The following is a 19,787-nucleotide window of genomic DNA, read 5'->3' as shown; positions in this document are numbered from 1 at the left end:
GGGATATATCACACACGAGAAGTTGCTTTGTTTAATTTGAGTTCATCAGTACTTTGATGACTATATCCTAGATGATTGTATCGTATATAGTGAGATGCTTCCTTAATCAATTAGGATGCACTAGATGCTTTGATATTTATGCAATTGAAAACACATCATATATGGTGAGATAATTTGTTTGACTAAGGTATATTGGATGCTTTAATATATATATACATATATATATACATATATATATATATATATATATATGTATATATATATATATATATGTATATGTATATATATATATATATATATATATATGTACATATATATATATATATATATATATATATATACATATACATATATATATATATATACATATACATATATACATATACATATATATATATATACATATATATATGTATATATATATATACATATACATATATATATATATACATATATATATATATGTATATATATATATATATGTGTGTGTGTACGCAGGCACGCGCATGTATATATATATATATATATATATATATATATATATATATATATATATATATATATATATATATATATATATATATATATATATATATATATATATATATATATATATATATATATATATATATATATATATATATATATATATATATATATATATATATATATATATATATATGCGTGCGCGTGTGCATGTGTGTGTGCGTGTGAGTGTGGGTGTGCATGTGCATGTGTGTGTATGATAGGAAACGCTATAAGCATAAAAACTATTCTTATGCTTCTATTATACAAAAATAATTAATATTAAAATTATAAAATTAAATAAAAATAGATCAAATTTATGATGTGTAAATTTTCGAAGCTATTTAGAAAGCTTTTATTTGATATGCAAGTACATTATCGTATATCCAAAAGCTATAGCAATATTGATCTACAAAAAAATTAGACTCGGCTTCTTCTCTTTCTTATCCTTTACAGGACCACTATGAGCAAGAACAGATGATTTAAGGAATAAGGAGAGATAAGAAAAGATTTGTAATATCTCATTGGTTCATGTGACTAAAGGGAGATAAAAGAAGATATATAATCTCTCAATAATGTCATGTATCCCATCTCATCTTATCTACATATCCATGTATCAACATATTGTGTTGCATATTTAGTTCGTAGGAGATCTTGTCTATTTATATGCAAGAACAGATGATTTAGAATAAGTAATTAGGAGATTCCCTCCTATCAAGATCATTTTATATGGAATCTTACCTTAATTAGACTTTCTTTATTTCGATTGATAATTGTAATAAGAATCTAATTATATCTATAATATATTTTACTTAATTAGATAGGTCATAGAATCTTACATTGTCCCACTTGGCCCATTAATTAATAAGACATAAAAAATTAAAATAAATAAATTTAAAAATAATTTTATTTAATTATATTATGAAACTTTAAGAATAATATGTTACACGTGCATGCAACTTTTATAAAATAAGATAATAATTTAAATAAATATAATAATTATATTAAATCTGAATACTAATGCAAGTCATAGTAGTTATATCTCATCAATATCATATTTTCTTCTATGTACCACAACACTATTAAACCTTCCTAATATAGTTAAAAATGACTTATATAATTTGATTATCAAGATAATCTAGTTATCTTATCAGAGCTCAAGTTGTGACAATTGATATCAGAATCGACTTAATATTTGAGCATAATGAGAATGATCGAGTAGAAAAGAGTAAGTAAACCATCAACTCTACCTATTTGACTCATGTAATAAAATCTTTAGGTCTCGACAACATAAGTTGGACGATGCCATTATTCATCACAACCTACAAATCCACTTCTATCGTACTCGAGAAAACAAAAGGATTGATTACGTGTTGACCTTCGACGTGCACCGTCACAGCAGTGGCCACGATCGAATGCAGGTCGCTGCCTGAGCAAGCAAAGCTGGTGAGGATTGCATTGCATGCAATGATGACGAACTAAGCGAGAGGATATAAGGTAACAGTTGATGCAAGCATGATATATCTCTGTTAGCTTCTACTCATGAGGATCATACCATACAAGGCGATGCCAACGAGAGGCATTTGTGATTTTTAAAGTGATAGATTATATACATTGGATAAATTATATTATCGAATTTAGAGAGAAAATTTATGATAAAATTTCTTAGAAGATAGTTTTGGTTAGAGGTGTTCTCCTAATCATGAGTCTAGTTTATTTTACAGACATGTACTGTTGCTTCTTAGATCGACCTACGGAATGTATTATCAAATCAGTATTCCGAATGATATCAAAAGGTATATATATCTAATTTTTGATTTATAATTATTTAGTTTTAGTTCTTTATTAAATTTATTCTACATAACAGTATTATTATATATTTTTTCTTATAATTGATATCAAACAATCAAAATCAAAATAACTTAGATTATAAAAAAAAATTAGATCTTTTTAGGGATTAGATCTATTCATCTTTTAAATTATTATTTTAATCTTAAATTAATATTATTTTTAAATTAATCTATGATATTTTATGTTCGATATGTGAATCTATCCCTCCGTGCACTTCGACTGCCTGCGAGCGATATAACGCGGGAAGAACCATTGACGGAAGTGTGCTGCCTGATTTGTCACGGGGCTGTCGTTGATATGATTGTTGTCGGCGTCAGTACTGTAGAGGGTGGCGGCCATCACTTGAGAGGCCGCCAATAATAATTAGCTTGGACATCCTCCAATACTTAATTGTGATACAGAATTAAATGGGTACACACCAAAATAACAGATCAGAACATATCTTTCTCAATTTACGTCTCGAAATATTCATGATACTCAATATGATATCGATCCAATTATTTGGTTTGACAGAAATAATATCTCAATGAACATGACATAATCTTCATTCAGCAACATGAACTGTACTTGAGACCGTGTCATGCGGGAGCTTCCAATCGAATGTAGTCGTACATGACTCCTTGAAAAGGCATTTCAGACCGCGTCTGAGTTAAGAAGATGATGTTGTCGCCTTTAAGAAGCCAACTGCTATCCACATCGATGCTGAACAACCAGTACAACCCATGGATTCCGTGTCGGGCGATCGAGTTGTCTCTCCCAATTAGCCCTGTCGTGAAGTGAGCAGGTTGCTGCACTATTGGGTTGTTGAATCGAACCTTCAAATCCAACATGAACACTCATGTCATCACCAAGAACAAGGAGGAGGAGGAGGAGGAAGCGAGGATTCAGACATACTTGTATCTCAGATAATACGGCAGATGCAAGTGCCAGTCGAAGCTTGTAAGTTCCAGTCCGGTGTACATTATTGAGTCGAAACTTTATCTGCCATGTAGTTGCCTGATATGAAGCCTGCCCATGCTTCCTGCAGTAGAGTGGAGGTAGAAGAAGTCAAGCAAGTGAGCTCAACATGTCTTCGGAGAACAGAGATCAGAGGAAGTAAACGAACCTGGTAACGTGTGCGTAGAACCAGTCTTTCTTGTAGTTGCTGATGCCAACTGTATACATCAGATCATGATCAGGATACAGATCTGTGTATCTCTCCCACAACCCGTACTGCCTAAACCTGTGATGAAGAAGAAGAACAGCCAGGGGATTTAGGTGAATGAAGTGCTGCACTGAAATCGAGAACCCTCAGATCCGTTCTACCTATCAGGATGATTCACATAGAGTCTGTTGATGTAGCAAGGATAAGGATCTGGGACGAAGAACTCCGCAGCGGATCGATCAGGAATGCCAATCTCCCACAAGGTCGGCCCATCTCTTGGTGGCCTATATTCAAGGTTACCCAGATTGATGTGATTTCCTGCTCAGATTAAAATCATCAGATTCATGAAATTGACAGAGTAGAAGAAGAAGAATAGCACAACAAACATATCATACTAACCGGAGGTTACGGTTATGTTTACGCTAGATTTGTAGTCCCCAATAAAACCAGGAACCCATGCATAGAGGTTGTACACTCCAGTTCTGACGTTCTTGATGAAGAACATTCCCTTAGCATCTGCTCTTACCCAGAACTGGTATCCCTGCAACACATCATGGTGATTATGGTTAGCTCGAATTATGATAAGAACTTTCTTGAACAGGATCAGTAGGTAGGAACCTTGCTTTCTCTCTGCCAAGATCCTGCTTCTCCTGGTGAAGCCAAACCAACAAAAGCAGCATTCCCATTTACGTAATGCTTATTGGCGGGCCTGACAGAATAATGTATCCTCATCAGAACAGATATCGTTCTACATCACGAGACACAGGATATGCCTAAGAAATTAGACAAATGCTACATACTCGTCTACAACAAATAGTCTGCCGGAAACAGAGCCTCTTTTCTCGCTCTTTTGGAAGTCCTTTGAAGCAGGAAACTTGTACGGCCAGCTTCCCTCTTCAACCCGCGCCTGAATCAAGAAGAAAGCTCAATGTAGATTCTTGTGCTTCGTATCCATTCTTTGAGTGACAAGGAATTCAAATATGGAAAGAACTCTGTGTGAAGGAAGAAATCGTGCACATTAAGATTTGATTATTCTAGAAATGCCTCATATAGTTTGTTGGGCAAGAATGTTCGAGAACACTTTATGCTCCAAGGAAATCACTATCACATACAGTAATTATAGTTTTCGATGGGAAAAGAGGCAAGACGGCCTACCTGCTTCTTGGCGTCCTCCCAGAGAAGCTTCGGATCCGATTTCGTCGATGCAGAATTAAGGTAAATGAACACAGGGCCAAACACCTTCTTCCAGTATTCTCCATTTCTGACTCTAGGCAAAATGTCGTCCCCGGCGTAATGAGAACTCACAAAGGTCTGAAATTTGGGGACAAAGAATTTGTACCAAACAAGTGAACCAATGTCAGTGCATCTTTCTCAAACATTTTGATGCAAATAAGTCTGCAAGGTGAAAGATATCGGAGGCACAAGCATGGTACTCACAGCGAGGGAGGTAGGACCAACATGAGATGTCAGATCCTGCTTCACAGGCCCTCCTGACTTAAACTCAATACTTGGGGTGATCACCCAAAACCCTACGGAAGGATCAGAAGAAATCCATCCATGCACCATACTGTCCTTGTTCTCAATGGAATACTGGTATTTATCATCCACCTATGCAATCATTCGGTAGATTCAGATGCTGCGTGCATGATCATTGCTATTAACTGCATGATAAGAGAATTCAAAAGGAGACTCCTTTCTTACCTCCCCTCTCAAGGCTGCATTAATTGGGTTTGTCAGTCTGACTGCTTCTGAGTAATCCAACTTCTGTGACCTTCCGGGCTGGCGATCTTCTGGCATGGGCATGATTCTTTGTCTGTTGTCTGCAATGGCCATGTAGTGAAACCTGTTTCACACAAGTGTCGATGAAGAACCAGCCTAGGATCCACATAGCAACGTTACATGGTCAAGGTAGAAAATTGCACGAGGGAAGGTGGAGATCATGTACCTATCCTTTCTAAGCTTGAAAGCCACCCTGGTCTCTGCTAGATTGAAGTCGGGCCAGCCTTGAAGGTGTTCATATATGGCGTAGGTGTAGAAGCCTGAGCTGCCTCGCAGCATCACAAACCTACAGAATTATAAGCTCAATCTCAATTAGCTACCCTACTAGTGTTTGCTTCTCGACAAGCACAGAATCTGCGGTGCAACCTTTTGTCGACGTTTAAAGGCACAAGCTTGCCTCCGTGGGAGGGATTCCATTGTGTTCTGAAAGAGACCTCAACCTGGTTTGCATCTTGCTGCACTACGTCAAATTCTGTTCCGAGTATTCTGTAACCCAGTTGAAATGGTAAGCAGAAGCTAAAAGGTTAGGGGAGGAAGAGAGAGATGAGCAGCTAAAAGTCACATATCAAATATGCCAGAATGTCGATCTGATGGATGCCAAACAACATCCCAATACCTGCATCACCAATGGATGATAAGATCGATATGCATTTGAGTGATCAAAAAAGATTAATTGCAGCTATATATTAGCTTACCCTCCACCGTCTTCTTCCTTAACTTCCATTACATTATCAAGTCCATGGTATTTGACTCCCGTAATGGAACCTCCGGGCTTCGACAACGTGAGTCGGATGATGCCATTGTCCAACACAACCTGCAAATCCATTTCTGTCAGACACATCGCTCAAACTACTCCGAACCATAGATGAAATAAAAAGTATAGCTTACATATTCGAGTTCGACGTGCATCGTCACACTGTCAGCGCCGGCGATCGGGCGCAGGTTGTTTGAGATAGCGAAGCTAGTAAGGATTGCATTGCATGTTGGAAAATACAACAAAGAAAAGGATGAAAACACTTTAGAAACAAATAACAAACACAAGATTAAGAACACTATTAGAAATATATTTAGGCTTGAAATTTGTATAAATATTTTTCTAAAAATAATATTTGCACTTTCTTCTCAACATGATTGCTATGGGTTTGATGCAAATAATTTTAGTAGATATAAAAAACCTTTAGAAGATCTATATTGAGTAAACAATAAAGAACCGTCAAAAAGGAATTAGAAAATATCTAATTCAATCACTTACAGAGTTATCAAAGAAAAAAAAGAATCTAAAAGAGATATTATTCATGATTTACTCTCAAATACCTATTTATAGATATTTTCATAGAAGACAACCTTTGAAAAATAACTATCAAAATAACTACAAAGAAACAATTTTTCAAATAATTTTTTTGAAAAAAAATCTTTTTTTTTAATTTGAACAATTTATAACACTGCATTCAGAGGTGACGGATTCAGAGAGAGGGTATAAGAAACAGTTGATGCAAGTGTGGTGTATCTCTGCTAGCTTCTACTTACACGAAGATGATGCCATGCAAGACCATGCGAGCGAGAGCCATTTAGGAGCCGATATGGCCACGAGTTGCCGTTATGTGAGTGAAGAGCCCCCTCGAGCTTCGGATAGGTCGCAGCACCGATGGTTTGGGTTTTGGTTGAAGTATTATGAGCGACTTGAAAAGATGAAGAAGGAGATGCACTTATGATATGCCGCAACGGTGGATCAATGTTATAACGATGAACAGCTACACTCAATTTGATGAGATGCGTGATGAACCACGTAGCATCCCAATATTTTATCTCTTTCTTATTTTCCTCTCTCAATATTTTTATCTTTGTTTACTAAACTGATGCGAATATTTTATTCAACTTTTTTTTATTAAATTAATGATAATTTATAATCGACTATAGTTAATATGTCCTAACTTATTTTTTTTTAATATTAGACATTAAGAAAGAATTTTGAACCCGATTATTATTTTAGAATAAGGATTTATCTATCTAAAAATTATTACTTAAACTAAAAAAAATGGATGAACTCCCCTGGTTTATAGAATGTCTTGTTGGATTAGGGCACACTACATATCTTAATGTTTATATTGTGAGTAGACGCATTGTACCCCATAAGATGTTTGTCTAATTAAGATATTTTAGGCATTTTGATGCTTATAGCTAATGTGAATGCATCACGAAGGAGAAGATTATTTTCCTCTTTAGGATACATGGAATGTTTTCATGCTTATCTCAAGGCTGGATGTATGGTGCCTGCAAGAGATATTTTTGCTTGATTAATGTACATTTGATGTTTGATGTTTATTTCTTAAGCAGATGCATCATGTACGAGATGATGATTTGTCTGGTGAGGACACATTTGGCATTTTGATGCTTCTGTGCTGGGAGATGCATCAGCCATAGAGAGATGCTTTGACTACATTTGATACTTGCTGAATACGTCATGCACGAAGATGTATTTTGCTAGATTATGATGCATTAATTGTTTTGGTATTTATGTGATATATTTTGTTGGATTATGATGCATTAATTGTTTTGATGTTTATGTTACAGGGAACGTATCATGATTACGGTGATTCTACGCTTGTTAGTGTGCACTAATTTCTTCACACAACTTAGGTTGTTTGATCGAAGAGGTCGACAAGAGTAGTCTAATATTTTTCATCTTATAAGAGGGGGTTAAGAATTTTTTATCGAATAAGTAGGCCACATATTTTTAAGCCGACAAGATCAAAGATTTTTTACTTGCCGAGAGTGGATTAAACATTTTTAGTCGAATGAGACTGGGTGAAACATTTTGAGGTTATATCATTGATGAAGGTATGAAAGAGTATAAAAGGATGAGGGTCGACCACTTTACAAGCCTAGTTGTTGAACATTTTGACATAGTTAGCTTGGGACTTTGTTCTTGCCTTGATAGATGGCTAGTAGGACTATCATAGCCTGAGGAATATAGGTCACTCCCTATCATTTTCTTATAAGGTGGTGAGAAAAGCTCGACATATGTATAAAGTCATTTAAGCCCTAAATGCCGCATGCTCTACATGATTGGTGTTGTTGTCAAAAGTTTTTAGAATGTGAAGATGAGAGTTGGAGGAAATATATTTCTTTTGTATCAACTGGGTGAAAGAAAACTGGTTATAGAGATTGACTTTATTGAGTTCTTTCTCGAGTCAGATCTTGTGTCTCATATCATCAATATACTTGTTTATCTTTTGTAAAGGTTTATGTAAAATAGGACTCATCTCATTGGTCAAATGTGTCTAACTTAATCATTATCCTCTTTAAGTAGTTGTGGCTCTAGATTGACATTGGCATTGTGGACCTAGGGCTCCTTGTAGCGTTTATTATAGTGTAGCAAGCACTTTACATCACAATTGATGAGTTATATTTTATTGATCAAAAACCATAATCAGAATCTAACTAATCTATAATATATCTTATCTAATTAAATATGATCACATAATCTAATAGAATTATCATACATGATCATTTTCTCCCTATTGTAATTTTGGATAGGGATTTGTTTATGTTGGAGCACAACGTGTATGCTAGAAACTCAGTAGTTGTTGTCTACATTAAAAATGGATATAGCATGCTCTCAATGCCTTCATCTAAGATGAATGCATAGGATATAGAAAATGCTTTTCCAAGATACATTGCATGACCTGATGCTTGTCTTGGGTGGATGTACCATATGCAAAGATATTTGCTCTATAGGAGAGCATCAGATGCTTTGATGCTTATATTCTATATAGATATATCATGCACGAGAGAGATGTTTTACATGACTATAGCACATATGTTGCTTTGATGCTTACGTCCTAAAAGGATGCATCACATATAATATTTTTTGCTTAATTATAGTGTGTATCGAGTCTATCGATACATATGTTTTATGGGATATATCATGCACGAGGAGATGCTTTGCTTAGTTTGAGTGCATCAAGTGCTTTGATAATTATCTCTTAGTTCGATTCAAATCGGAACCAAAATGATCCAATGATTCATTGGTTCCAAAGCGAACTAGAATGGGTCCAATATGGTTTAGTTCGAGTTCGTAGGTTTAGAAAATCGAATCGATCATTCCAGTTTGAACCTTTAGTTCTGTGGTTTAAAAAAAAATAAAAATGGATTGGTCAACATCAGGCTTGACCAACCAGTGGGGCTCAAACAGTCGACCCAACGATTGGAGGGGCAAATGACCGATTTGCCCCTCCCAAAAATCATATTACAAATATTTCCATGGGTACTTTGATAATTTTATAATTAAAAATATAAAAAAAATAACTTTATCCCTTCTAACAACTTAATAATAGTTAGTTTTAGGGGCATTTTAGAAAAAAAAAATTGAAAATCCTAGTCGGGGGATGGGCATCTAGGGCCAGAGGTGGTTGGTCGATCGGGGTGACATCGTGAGGTGTAGGGATTATTGAATCTTGGATTTTGATGATAAAATCAATTGATGAGTTTGTGATTTAATATGCATTTTGAGTGATATAGTACTAGTTTCGATCATGGAGAGATAATTTGATTAAAGAAGGAAGAATTAATGTTGAGCTGAAGTGAAATATGCTAGAAGATTGGACATTGAGCCGAAACATCGGTCGACATTTCGATAGAAGGCTTCGTGCCATAAGTTTGGGCATCGAGCCAAGAAGATCGAATATTGCGCCAAGGAGATCGGGTGTTGCGAGAAGACAACAAGTCATTTGGGCAGTATGCCGAAGGAGAGGATAATGTGCCAAAGGATCGGAGGAAGCGCCGAATGAACCAATGATATATCAGACATGTGATTAATGCTTTGTAATAATTTATCTAGATCGAGTTAGTTTAGGTCTAATTGATTCAGTAATGGGGTGAAACAATGCCAACTCAATTAAGAGCCAATTAGGCTTAAATCAAGACTGAATTGAGCTTTTTTTTTTGCCCATTCAGTGTCTTGTAGTAGGATCTAGCGATGATATCGCCTAAATCAGGACCCTCCGCGCTCGACCCACCCACCCCTCCCCCCCCCCCGCCTCTCTTAGTGTCGATTTCGGTCCTAACAGGGATCAGCGTATATTGGATCATCGATGACGGCTATAGGGGAGGAGTTGTCTGCTTAGCTAGTTGGGGTATGAGGGGTGCAATGGTCTGCATCATACCTGTCAAAGCTTGCACCTAGTGGGTGAGTTGAGGAATGCCTCAGTAGAGATGACTAGTTGACCCACACCAACCTCGGCATATAAGAGCCTAGGGTCATTGAACAAACACCAATAATGCCCCGGGGTTTGAGTCGAGGCGTCTCCGTCCATATGTGAGAGAGTGGGTAGCTACCACTTAAGGCCAAAGGTCGAGAGGGTGGCAGGCGCCTCCTTGCTAGGGCATTCGCTAGGGTTACTCAGTAGTGGATACTATTGTGACATAAGGCCATCCTTTTAGCACCAAAAATATTATAGTCCTTTATGTCATGTCTTGGAAGTTGATACGATTTAGTCCGATCATGATCGTGCGAGGGCGTCCACGTGGGTGTCTGAGTAGAGGATGAGAGGATCAGATCAGGTCAAACGCTGACATCTTCTGAGTCGATCCAAGGTGAGGCTTTGATTGCCTATTCGCGTTGCCTCTCTATACAACAAGCCGATGTCAGGAGGAGGAGGATTCTCAACTCCACCGCTCAAAAGTTTAAGTTAGTTTTTTATCAATAGTATTTTGAGTGTTCGAGGTTCGATCTTCTAGTGTCGGCCAAGGGGTCGATATTTATACTTATCGCAGGGGGCTGGCTATAAGCAGGTTGTTAATAGCCGTCGATGCTCCGAGTGACCGATCTGTATGCTCCGGATGACGTGGGTCGACCCATATAGTTCCGCGTGCTGCACAGTCTTGCACAATATCGGGTGGCACGGTTATGACCGCACGTCGCTGCCGAGCCCGCTGCATCACTTCAAGGTCATACCACGTGCATGCGCCGAGTTGACTCCAAGGTGCCAGGTCGGTTGCCGCTGTTGGGGTGGTAGCAGAATATTCCCTACCATGAGGGATCCCATGATGCACTACTTCAAATTCTGTTCCGTGTGCTCTGTAAGTTAGTTGAAATGGTAAGCAAAGGCCGAAAGGTTAGAAGAGGAAGAGAGAGATGAGCAGCTACACTCACATATCAAAAATGCCTGAATCTGGATCTGATCGATTCCAAACAACATCCCAATACCTGCATCACCAGTGGGTGATAAGATCGATATGTGTTTGAGGGATCAAAACAGATTAATTGTAGGTATATATTAGCATACCCTCTACAGTCTTCTCTGTTCTTAACTTCCAGGAGATTACCAACTCCATGGTGTTTTACTCCCGTAATGAAACCTCGGGGCTTCGACAACGTGAGTTGGACGATGCCATTGTCCATCACAACCTGCAAATCCACTTCCGTCAATACACATCGCTCATCAGACTACTACTAGTATTACTGCATACCATTTAAAGAAAGAAAAAGGATAGATTACATGTTGGCCTTCGACGTGCACCATCACAGCGGCGGCCACGGCCGGATGCGGGTCGCTGCCTGAACAAGCGAAGCTGGTAAGGATATCACTGCATGCAGTGATGACGCATTAAGAAAGAGGGTATAAGGAAACAGCTGATGCAAGTATGGTGTATCTCTGTTAGCTTCTACTCACATGAAGATGATGCCATGCAAGGCCGTGCGAGCGAGAGGCATTTGTGAACTTGTATTGCCACGAGCTGCTGCTGCTATCTGAGTGAAGACTCCAACGGGCTTTGCACAGGTAGCAGCACCGAGTTGGTTGGGTTTGTTTCGGCTCTCGGTCTAAGCATTACGTGCGTCCTGCAAAGATGAAGACGGAGGTGGGTGCTATATGAATCACGTAGCTTTCGTGTGACAATTCGGCGCACTTATCATATAATATAACATCCCAATTTTCTCTCTTTCGATTTTATCTTTTTCACCTTTTTTTAATTTTTATATACCATACTACTGCCAATATTTTTTAGAAAAACTTTCTTTTATTATATTAGTGTCAACTTTGATCTTTCCCTCGATGATGTGGTGGAGTTGATTTGACCTAAGCCGTCTTTTTCTAATAATATGATACTTGAAAACTTTAACTTAAGGAAGAAGTCGGAATCCGATTGGTTGTAAATAAGTATCGTATTGATATCAATATATCAATTGCCTAACAATTCTTATGCTCTGGATGGATGCATCGGAAGATGTCTTAGGCAGGATATTTATGGCTTAGGCAGTATCATATATGAGTAAATTCTTTGATCAAATAAACTGCATCAAATGCTTTAATACTTTCGATCTGATTCGAGATATCATTCACAGTAAAAATGCTTTGTCTGATTATGGCATATCGAATGCTTTTAATTCTTATTTCTTTTAGTTCTTATTTCCTAACGTGTAGGTAGATGATTTGTCTAAGATGCATCGAGCATTTTGATGCTGTTGCGTTGGGGGATGTATACTATGATACATCGAGCATTTTGATGCTTTTGTGTTGGGGGATGTATACTATGATACATCGAGCATTTTGATGCTTTTGTGTTGGGGGGATGTATCTTAGGGAGATGCTTTGCTCAGTGAGAGTGCATCAAGCACCTTGATATTTATGTTCTGGGCAATCACACCACATGCAAGGGGATGTTTTGCTCACTCAAGGTGCATTAGACGCTTTAATATTTATGTCCTGAAGAACACATCATGCATCGATCAACATTTTTCTTTCCAAAGAGAGTGGGTTGGGCATTTTTTTGTCTCACGAGAGTAGTTTTCTATTTTCCCATATAAGATTAGATTGAGCATTTTTTTTCCAACAAAAATGGGCCATACACCCATTGGAGTAGGTTAAAGAATAAAGCAAAGAAGGATGGGGGCCTATAACTTCATCAGCTTCAAGTCGAACATTTTCATGCAGCCGTAAGTAATGGCTCGTATATGACTTTTGATGAACTAAAGTTCAAATGTTTTTTTTTTGCTACCTATCCCAAAGGATGGATGATATGGGGGAAGATAGGAGTACCATTTCCGTCACCTATCGTCATCTACGTTAACTTCAAGTAAATCATCAACTGCATCGTATTTGACTCCCCTAACGAAACCTCTAGGCTTCGACAACGTGAGTTGGACGATGCCATCGTCCGTCACAACCTACAAATCCACTTCCGACGTACTCAAGAAAGAAAACAAAAGAATAGATTGCACGTTGACCTTCGACGTGCACCGTCACACTGGCATGCAGGTCGCCTGAGGATGTGCTGCATCGTCTGCGCTTGTGCTTTACAAGAAGAAGATGCCAAGCACGGCACCGCGAGCAAGAGGCATTTGTGTGCTTAGATTGCCACGAGCTGCTGCTATCTGAGTGAAGACTCTTCTTCCCTCGGGTTTTGCGTAGGAAGCAGCACCGAGTTGGTTGTGTTTGTTTTGTCTCTCGGTCCAAGTATTTAACAGCATTATGGGCGTCATACAAATATGAAGATGGAGCTGCGTCATCAACCTCGTAGCTTTTGGATGACAGTTGGGCACACTTACTGTATGCTGCGACGGACGATCAATATTATAACAGCCCAACTCTCTCTCTCTCTCTCTCTCTCTTTTCTTCCTTCTCTACTTAACTGCTCCTATTTATGCTTCGAGTTAAGGATTTCCCAATGTCTATGTGCAATGTTCATTTTGGAAACTCGATGGCACCAAATGTCTTTGTTTAAGATAGATGCATCAGAGGTTTTGTTTGCTCAGGGTATATAAGATACATTGATGCTTATATGCCACTAGATGCTACATGCTTTGCCCAATTAAATACATCAAATGTTTTGATCCTTATATCTTAAGCAAACATATTAAGCGTCGAGAGATACATTGCCCAATTAGGATATATCAAATAATGTAATGCTTATAACCTAAGCGGGTGTATCTTATGCGAAGAAGATACACACCAAGAACTTTAATGCTTATCTCTTGGGTGAATGCGAAGATAGTTTGTCCAATTAGGATGCGTCGCTACTGCCTCAATTGACTTGCCCTCCGACGACTCTGTTTCCTTTTTCTTTCTCGTCCCCGTCATCTTCTTGTCGGCTCTAGAATCATACTCTGTTGCTTCTTTGGCCCTCTCGGAACAGCCCTTTTGGTCCTTGTGGTTGGTGCGATGGCCGCCGAGCGCCTGCCTGGTGGGGAACTCCTTGTTGCACCATCTGCAGATGTACCTTCTCTCCTGCGACGCCTCCTCCGCCGCAGTTGTCGCTTGGCCTCCTCCGACATCTCCATAGTTTCCTTTATCATTTTCTTCCTTGTTCTACACCCATCGGCTGTAGGACCGGACTCTCTTGCATCTTGCTGGTGGTGGTGCTGCAGCTGCAGCTGCATCAACTGGGTCGGCCTCAGACGGTCCGATCCGGCTTCCTCCCTCCCTCGCTTCCTTCTTCTCTTCTTGCCGTCATTACGACCGTACTCTCTTGTATCTCTGGCCCTCTCGTAACAGCCCTTTTGGCTGGCGCGGTGGCCGCCAAGCGACTGCCAAGTACGGAACTCCCTCTTTCACATGTTGCAGATGAACCTTCTCTTTTGCCGTACGTCGACAGCATCATCAAAGTTTCTGTAAGAGACGTGACTGGTCAAACGGCACACAACCGCTAAGAGACGTGACCGTTCACCTCCTTTTACTCACCCGAGTCGCCTTCATGCCGAGCGGAGTAACTGCACTCGCAAACCATGAGTGCCGCGCATGCCCCCACTGCTCCCGTCCACCCCGGCAGCTTCGTGGCTGACGGTGGTGGCGACGGCGACGACAACGGCGACGATCCGTCCCGCGATAAGCCCCTCAAGCCTGCCCACACAGTCGACGCGGAGCCCATCTTCTCCGGGGACGATGACGAGGAGGAACAGGCGGCGGACGACGACGCCGGTGCCCCTAGTCCTGGGGGGCGGCCGAAGCAGGCCGAGCCGTCCGGGTTGCAGCAGTGCAATGTCTGCAACAAGGCCTTCGGTTCAGTGAAAGCCTTGCATGGGCACATGCGGAGTCACCCCTTGAGGAAGTGGCGTGGGATCCTCCCGCCGTCCATGCGCCCGGGGGCGGAGCAGGAGGTGGCGGACTCCTTGCTCCTGTTGTCGGGGCAAGAGGAGGCGCCGCGGAAGAGGAGGTTCGTCTGCAGCGGGTGCAACCGGGCTCGTATATGACTTTTGATGAACTTAAGTTCAAACTTTTTTTTTTGCTACCTATCCCAATGGATGGATGATATGGGGGAAGATAGGAGTACCATTTCCGTCACCTATCGTCATCTACGTTAACTTCAAGTAAATCATCAACTGCATTGTATTTGACTCCCCTAACGAAACCTCTAGGCTTCGACAACGTGAGTTGGACGATGCCATCGTCCGTCACAACCTACAAATCCACTTCCGACGTACTCAAGAAAGAAAACAAAAGAATAGATTGCACGTTGACCTTCGACGCGCACCGTCACACTGGCATGCAGGTCGCCTGAGGATGTGCTGCATCGTCTGCGCTTGTGCTTTACAAGAAGAAGATGCCAAGCACGGCACCGCGAGCAAGAGGCATTTGTGAGCTTAGATTGCCATGAGCTGCTGCTATCTGAGTGAAGACTTTTCTTCCCTCGGGCTTTGCATAGGAAGCAGCACCGAGTTGGTTGTGTTTGCTTTGTCTCTCGGTCTAAGTATTTAACAGTATTATGGGCGTCATACAAAGATGAAGATGGAGCTGCGTCATCAACCTCGTAGGTTTCGGGTGACAGTTGGGCACACGTATTGTATGCTGCGACCGACGATCAATATTATAACAGCCCAATTCTCTCTCTCTCTCTCTCTCTCTCTCTCTCTCTCCCTGTGTATATCTTACTATACTGCTGTGTATATCTTTTGAAAATTTCTTTTATTAAATCCAACTGTCGTTAATATCAAATTTTGATGGAACCCATTTTTATGAATATTATTGTGTTTGAAATTAGGCAAGAACTATGAACCTAAGTAATTGTAGTTAATTGTCATATTATTTGCCTCTTGTTTTAGGCTTCGTGATAAGAATCTCTTAATGTCGGAATGCAATGTCTACTTCAGAAGCTTGATAGTAGTTGTCTGCATCATTCTTCGAATGCTTTTGTTTAAGATTGATGCATCTGGTATCGTAGATGTGTTGTTTGCTTACGGCCCATCTATACCTTGATGCTTATGTATCGAGTAGTGCTACGTAAGAAGATGGTTTACCCAATTAGGCATATCGAATGCTTTGATTCTTATTGCTTAAGGAAACATATCGAGTATCAAGAGATACATTGTCTAATTATAGTGCATCATATGCTTTAATGCTTATAACTTGGGCTATCGTGTACAAAGAAGAAGTTCCTCTTGATTATGACACATCAATTACTATGATGCTTATCTCCAAGGTGGGTGCATCACATCTAGAAAAATAGTTTATCCAATGATAAAGAATATTTCGGTATCACCCACAACAACAGTAAGCAGCCACCTTGAAACCAACGTGGCATCTTAGAGTCGACATGGTGCAAATGTGTGATACGACCTCGAAGTAACGCAATGGACTTAGGAACGATGTACAGTCGTCCCCAAGATCATACAAAGTAGCCTTGCACGGTACAGAACTAGAATAGTCAACCTGTGTCGTCTGAGACAGACGAATCAGTCGCTTGGAGTATCGACGATCATTAACAACTTACGTACAATCAACCCTTGAGGAGAGGTATAAATCCCGACCCCCTTATCAACACTAGGTGTGGTGGATCTGAAACACTCAACGCTACCATAAAAAAAAATTAATTTAAGCTTCGGAGAATCGAGTTGGGAATCTTCCTCCCAATATTAACTTATTGTGCAGGAACCCAGTACCGAAGGCAATCCCAGCTCCTCCTCAGGCTGAACCAAGAGACACCCATTGTCGCTTCGACCTCACCCTCATCTCTACCTTAGAACGCCTACGTGAATGTTCTAGCATGATCGAGATCGAACCAAATCGTACCAAATTCGATTATGGCATAAAGGACAACAACGAGTAGGATATATTGATGCTTATATATTTATATATAGTGAGATATATGGTTTGTCTAATCGGATCGTCTGACTCTCTGTTAGTGTTGTTGACTACTAAATTAAAACACTTTGATCACATCCAAAAACATTATGACGGATCTGGTGAACTAAAATGGTTTGACTTCTTTGATATCGTACTGGGGTAGTTTGACTGACTAAGTTCCGATAGGAAAGAAACCATTTGATGGGAGGTCTTTTGGCCATTAGAAAAAGGTATGAGTTTTATATGGGCATTATGAAAGGCAAGGTTCTCTATGGAACTAGAAAAGTAGGGGTTTGACTTTTAGAATTCATACATGGCAAAAGAGCCATTATGGTGGGCTGAGCAACCATGGAATTGTCCATGGTGCCTGGAAACCCTCGGATGTTTCCAGGGGTGGCGTATACTCTTGTCATTCATAGCTAAGACATTGTTTACACTCTAATTATAATATTTGTTTAGCTTATGTTTGCATTGAGACATTCGAATAAGTTAATATTTTATTGTACAAGTGATATATCATAGTTTCGAATCCATATGGGAATACTCGTTCAATATAATGATTTTTTTATTTGTTAAATATTTCTTAGCTTGAAAACCCTGCAATAATAATTACAACCAAAACAACAGAAATCCTGCATCTTTGTACGTGCTTACATACACATACAAATACGTGACAAAATTCACGTACTAAATACATACACATGTTTTGTAGAAATTTGTGCATTGGCATTCAACTTCAAACTTTAATACATGAACAGGAATTTCTGCACATAAAATCTTATATTTCATGAAAATTATGTTGTAATCATGTAATAAAGAAACATAAATAATTCGTCGGCTCAATGTGATTCAAGAGAAGAAAACACGACAGTTCTAACAAACACCGGATCGGAAGTCAAAATCCACACGATCTCAATTGGAATCTTTGTCGGAATAATCCTTGTGGCTTTGTCCAGCCATGTCACTGGATCCCACTGCTATTACATTAGCTAAAATCAATCTGACGCCGGCGGCGATAGGTTCAGGTCGAGCCGTCTCCTCTTCTTCCCCCTCGTCATCTCCTCAGTCCCTTCTGCTGTTATTGTCGATGTTGACACCGATGACCCGACCGTAGGCGACGACGTCGCAGGAGTTGCTGCCGCTACTGCCTCGATTGGCTTGCATTCCGACGACTCCGTTTCCTTTTTCTTTCTCTTCCTCGTTATCTCCTCTGTTGCTTCTTTGGCCTTCTCGGAACAGCCCTTTTGGCCCTTGTGGTTGGTGCGGTGGCCGCCGAGCGCCTGCCAGCTGGAGAACTGCTTGTTGCACCAACTGCAGATGTACCTTCTCTCCTGCGACGCCTCCGCCGCCGCAGCTGTCTCAATAGGCTTGGCCGCGTCCGACATCTCCATAGTTTCCTTTCTCATTCTCTTCCTTGTTCTACTCCCATCGGCTGCAGGACCATACTTTCTTGCTTCCTCTCGATGAATTGCTGGTGGTGGTGGTGGTGCTGCATCAACTGGATCGGCCTCAGACGGTGGTCCGGCTGCCTCCCTCCCTCTCTTTCTTTTTCTCTTCGTCCCGTCTTGACGACGGTTCTCTCTTCTTTCTCTGGCCCTCTCGTAGCAGCCCTTTTGGCCCCTGTGGCTGGCGCGGTGGCCGCCAAGCGACTGCCGAGTACCGAACTCCCTCTTGCACATGTTGCATATGAACCTTCTCTGCCGCGGCACCTCGTCCTGCCTCGACAACGTCAGCAGAGCTTCTGCCGCCTTCAGCTCCGCCTCCGAGTGCGAGGACGACGGAATTGTGGAAGACATAGTAAGTATCGGAAGCGAAGAATTGTGAATTCTGTCGATCTTTTAGTCGGTATAAATATATAGTTTACGGCTTTTATATAAAATCATAATATTTACTAAATATAAACTAATGACATATTCATATTAGAAGAAAAACTCGGTCCGGTATAATTGGTAACATATCTTAATTTGTAGAGAATACCTTATAGATCATTATGCCCTCACAAAATCGTTCTCCCATATCTTTGAAGATACCTATCTTGATTCAAGGAGACTATTGACTAATGATACAATATGACACAGTCAAGATGTCCTCAAGTTAATTGTTGGTGAAAAAACAAGCGACACTGAGATAAATATGTAGCTCCCATATTACCATAATATGTTACTAAACTATAAGAAGATATACCAAGTTCAACAGCCATAGTAACTTAGCGGTTGTCGATGAAAGTACATAATTTCGGCTTCAATAAAGAAGTGTGCAACTGATTTTTGCTTACGTGAACACGAAGAAACAAATTTTCAAGTTAGATTATATGGGAAATTGATTTGCAGTGTCTTGAGGATCATCTTAGTTTCTATCCCAATCGGTCTGGAAGGCATTGATTTGCAAAGGAAAAGCGAATAACACTTTTTTGTAGTTAAGATATTGAT

General features: G+C 39.9%; 3 protein-coding genes across 3 annotated transcripts; 1 reads left to right on the top strand and 2 right to left on the bottom strand.

Annotated features, from left to right (window-relative positions):
* Positions 1-2,954: 2,954 nt before the first annotated feature.
* On the bottom strand, positions 2,955-11,702 carry LOC135584193 (probable rhamnogalacturonate lyase B). Its single transcript, XM_065091444.1, has 14 exons — positions 11,587-11,702; positions 11,454-11,507; positions 5,666-5,785; positions 5,466-5,585; positions 5,222-5,363; positions 4,958-5,128; positions 4,676-4,831; positions 4,308-4,427; positions 4,139-4,216; positions 3,920-4,061; positions 3,682-3,838; positions 3,482-3,598; positions 3,271-3,397; positions 2,955-3,191 (listed from the first exon to the last, which is right to left on the bottom strand). The coding sequence occupies exons 1-14, from the start codon at positions 11,700-11,702 to the stop codon at positions 2,955-2,957; spliced, it is 1,857 nt and encodes a 618-aa protein (XP_064947516.1).
* Positions 11,703-15,023: 3,321 nt separating this feature from the next.
* Positions 15,024-15,488, top strand: LOC135597936 (zinc finger protein ZAT2-like). Its single transcript, XM_065091443.1, has one exon. The coding sequence runs from the start codon at positions 15,024-15,026 to the stop codon at positions 15,486-15,488; it is 465 nt and encodes a 154-aa protein (XP_064947515.1).
* A 2,865-nt stretch (positions 15,489-18,353) lies between these two features.
* Positions 18,354-19,154, bottom strand: LOC103989076 (zinc finger protein ZAT1-like). The gene has a single exon (XM_009407831.2). The coding sequence runs from the start codon at positions 19,152-19,154 to the stop codon at positions 18,354-18,356; it is 801 nt and encodes a 266-aa protein (XP_009406106.2).
* Positions 19,155-19,787: the final 633 nt, after the last annotated feature.

Source organism: Musa acuminata, chromosome BXJ2-1, assembly GCF_036884655.1.
Source record: "Musa acuminata AAA Group cultivar baxijiao chromosome BXJ2-1, Cavendish_Baxijiao_AAA, whole genome shotgun sequence".
Classification (NCBI taxonomy): Eukaryota; Viridiplantae; Streptophyta; class Magnoliopsida; order Zingiberales; family Musaceae; genus Musa; species Musa acuminata.
The sequence above is the reverse complement of the archived record's forward strand: the minus strand, read 5'-3'. Positions and strand labels throughout refer to the sequence as shown.

Coding starts and splice junctions, on each gene's coding strand:
- LOC103989076 (XM_009407831.2), bottom strand. CDS start 19,154: ATGTCTTCCACAATTCCGTCGTCCTCGCACTCGGAGGCGGAGCTGAAG.
- LOC135597936 (XM_065091443.1), top strand. CDS start 15,024: ATGAGTGCCGCGCATGCCCCCACTGCTCCCGTCCACCCCGGCAGCTTC.
- LOC135584193 (XM_065091444.1), bottom strand. CDS start 11,702: ATGGACAATGGCATCGTCCAACTCACGTTGTCGAAGCCCCGAGGTTTC. Junction 5,364..5,465: donor TTCAAGCTTAGAAAGGATAG/GTACATGATCTC, acceptor TGTGTGAAACAG/GTTTCACTACATGGCCATTG. Junction 4,217..4,307: donor TAGACGAGTATGTAGCATTT/GTCTAATTTCTT, acceptor CCCGCCAATAAG/CATTACGTAAATGGGAATGC.